Source organism: Sander vitreus, chromosome 22 (genome assembly GCF_031162955.1).
Source record: "Sander vitreus isolate 19-12246 chromosome 22, sanVit1, whole genome shotgun sequence".
NCBI lineage: Eukaryota > Metazoa > Chordata > Actinopteri > Perciformes > Percidae > Sander > Sander vitreus.
Genome location: NC_135876.1, coordinates 8,612,144 through 8,615,407, shown reverse-complemented (window position 1 = coordinate 8,615,407; position 3,264 = coordinate 8,612,144). Strand labels below are relative to the sequence as shown.

At 39.4% G+C, this 3,264-nt stretch overlaps 1 protein-coding gene across 1 annotated transcript in view; it reads right to left on the bottom strand.

Moving 5' to 3' along the window:
• olfm3a (olfactomedin 3a) overlaps positions 1-2,873 on the bottom strand; it is a 19,434-nt gene extending 16,561 nt beyond the window's left edge. Inside the window, exon 1 of the mRNA XM_078280602.1 lies at positions 2,754-2,873. Coding sequence (XP_078136728.1) covers positions 2,754-2,873 — 120 coding nt within the window. The remainder of the gene's footprint in view (positions 1-2,753) is intronic.
• Positions 2,874-3,264: the final 391 nt, after the last annotated feature.

Here is a 3,264-nt window from a genome sequence, read left to right as displayed (position 1 = left end):
TACTCATCTGGAGATACTGTGCTGTGGTACTGGAGGTACTGTACTGTGATACTGGAGGTACTGTGATACTGGAGGTACTGTGCTGCAAAAGAGTCGTAGCCTGTTTAAGACTGGCATTACCAGATCATAAAATTATAATTATATTGAAAAGACAATGTTTAAAAAAAAACTTGAATTATAACTTACAGAAAATCAATGTGATTTAACCTACCTCTCAGAATTGATTTTTAGCCGTTAGCTGTGACGACTTAAAGGGACACTATGTCTAGTGAATCTTAAGTGAGCAACTGAATTCTGGCACCAGTCTTACGTCAGACTCCTGGAGTCTATTAAATCTGTTTTTCTCCTCCAATCAATATGTCCTCCAGGTGCAGAATATAATGTGTAATCATAAAAACACATATTCCTGTCATCATTTCGATCATGATGAGTGTAACACAGTGCTGTTAGCAGTCAGTGTGTAATTACTGGGCTGGCACAGACCATAAGGGAAAACTAAACTATGCAAATATTTTTTTTTCCTCACAAAGGCTCCTTGGGGATCTGTTGTGTACACTGCAGAGGTAATATCACTCATGCCAAACCCCGATAAAGGGGAGTCCATCCCATCAGCCCTAGTGTTAGCCAGTTTATCCAGAATAGATCTGGCTTCTAGGTTATTTTAAAGATGCTGGAACTTAACCTGTGGGAAAAAACAAAACAAAAGGCAGCACTAACACAAACTGAAATGCCAAGAAGTAGAGGCTGCCACCCCTTACTATAATGAACAAAGACTTGTGTACAAGGTCTGACAGCCTGTGAGTGACAGCTTAATAATTTTCAGCTTACTGGTATACTATAAAAGTGATCTGGAAAGCCAAACCTTTTAAACACTGAAGCAGAAAGGCCTTTGGGGCTGTGCCATTTGCATGCAGCTCCTGCTCCAGCAATATCTCATATTCCTCAATGCAACAGTGTATTCATTGATTCAATCAACAGCAGATGAAAGATAGAAACAGAACAGAATGATAATCTTTAGAAGTAACATATTTCTAAAATATAAAGAGAATAACACAGAGTAGATACCCAGAGCTCTCTTAACGCAATAACCGAAACCTGAAGACCAGGGATGCATTAGGGCTGCCATGATCATTTTCATTGCTGGTTACCTTTTCACTGAATTGCTTAACCTATAAGGTGTTAGAATAACCACACTAAAGGCATTGAATTGCTAAAAAAAAACAAAGGCTTTTGAAATCGTATGAAACTAAATTAGCAGCAAGTCCTTACATTGGATAAGATGCTACAAGGAGATATTTGATATTTCTATTTGATAAATGACGTTAAACTGATTAACAATCAATTCATTTTCTATCTATGGACTAATTGATGAATCCCCTAATTGTTTCAGGACTAGGATAAAGGATATCAATCCTGCAGTATCTGCCCTTGGCTGTTAGCATTATTCTGCTCTGCTCAAAAAGGTTTAGATCGGGGTTTTTTTCCTCTTCTGTGGGTTGCTGCATAGCCAGAGAGCTTGTGTAGTGAAGCTTCAGCACCAGAGAGTGGACAGCTCCACACCCTCATCACCAGAAGACTGAGCAACAAACTGATTCTTCCATTAATCATAAGGGACTTTGAGCAGAGTTGTCAGCTTTAGTCACAGTTATTCCATCCTTCCCTCAGTACAAAGCACTGCCCATGCGATTCCACTTCCCTCAAATTTGGTTTGAGCTGTGTTGAGCACAAAGACAAACCAAATACAGCAACAGAGTATTCAATTAAGACAGAAGAGAGACAGCCCCTGGTGCCACTGGGACATAACCATGCTCCTGCTGAACTATTAGTTATATAGGGTACAAATGGAAGAGTCTTTGTGTCTTTACTGTAAGCATTGCTATATATTAAAACAATCAATTACTCAGGCTGACATGATTGTCTCACCTAATGCACTTGCTCTCACAATTGCATCACAACTCATGTATCTAACAAACAAAAGAAGATCCACGAGTGGGCAAGGTGGGTGCATAATAAAAGGTGATTAGTCTCTAATGAAATTTAGTTTTTCAGCATAAACACGGTATTTTTTGGTACATTCAATTAAGGCAATGCTATTCATAGAAATTATGGTGGTTTAATGTTCTGCTTATTGTTTGACTAATAGAGTAGGTTATTGTCAGGCAAAACTGCATTGAAAAGGTGGCAGTTTTATTATTTTGCTGCTGATCGAAAAAACATTTTCCCGATAAAAAAAAAACACTCAAGTAGGCTACCTACACGAACAAATAAGGTCTATTAGTAAATTCGTCATACACGTAATCGACCAACTAGCACTGCATTTTCAAAAAGTCTGAGGTTTTAGAATTGATTCATTCTACCTACTTGTTTTAGTCCACCTTTGTGGAGAAGCGCTGCAGGTATAGCCTTCTGATTATTCATAGTTTTAAAATAATATTATTATGGAAATAAGTGCAGATAGGTGCATTAAACCTATACCGAAGTGTAGTGCATGTTATGGATTTATGAAGCTCCTTAAATCTTGTTTAACCAGGTTTATATTGCTGTCGGTAAATTTGACAACATTAAATTGTAGGACTTTTGAGTTAAGTTTGGCATGCCAGCCTCCATTAAAAAAAATGTCACGTATCGGTTTACTGTAAAGAACCTACAATGCGATCAAACCTGAGTATAATATAGTCATTAATAGTAAGCATTGATTACAGCAACGTTCTGATATGAAACAAGTGGCAGTTAATATGAAATAAGAAACTCACCATAGAGGGGTATAATCCGAAGATGGTGAGGCAGAGGACGGGGTACAGGACGCTCAGTAGGACCCGCATGGTTACGGGCTCCGGGCAGCCACTTTTCTCCAAGGTGCAGTCCTTTAACATAGAGCTCCTGTCTTCTTGTTCACTCACCGCGTATCTACTGTTGAAACATAGAGAGAGCGCTCCGACGGCGGCACAGGGACCTCGCGGTTACCGGCATTACACCCACAGCTCCCCGGTGCTCCGACTGAAGGCAGTGCCGAGAAAAAAAGTTTTGAGCGAGGGGGAAATATTCAAATGTTTCAGTTCCAGCAGATTGCAGGGGAGGCGCACCAAGGTGTGACATCACTTGATGGGTTTAGGGGCTAACTATCTATGTATCTATGTATCTATCTATCCATCCCCTTAGAAATGGACACAATCTGGAGGTGATATAGATCGATCTATCTATCTATCTATCTATCTATCTATCTATCTATCTATCTATCTAATCACCATGCCATGTACCCTATGT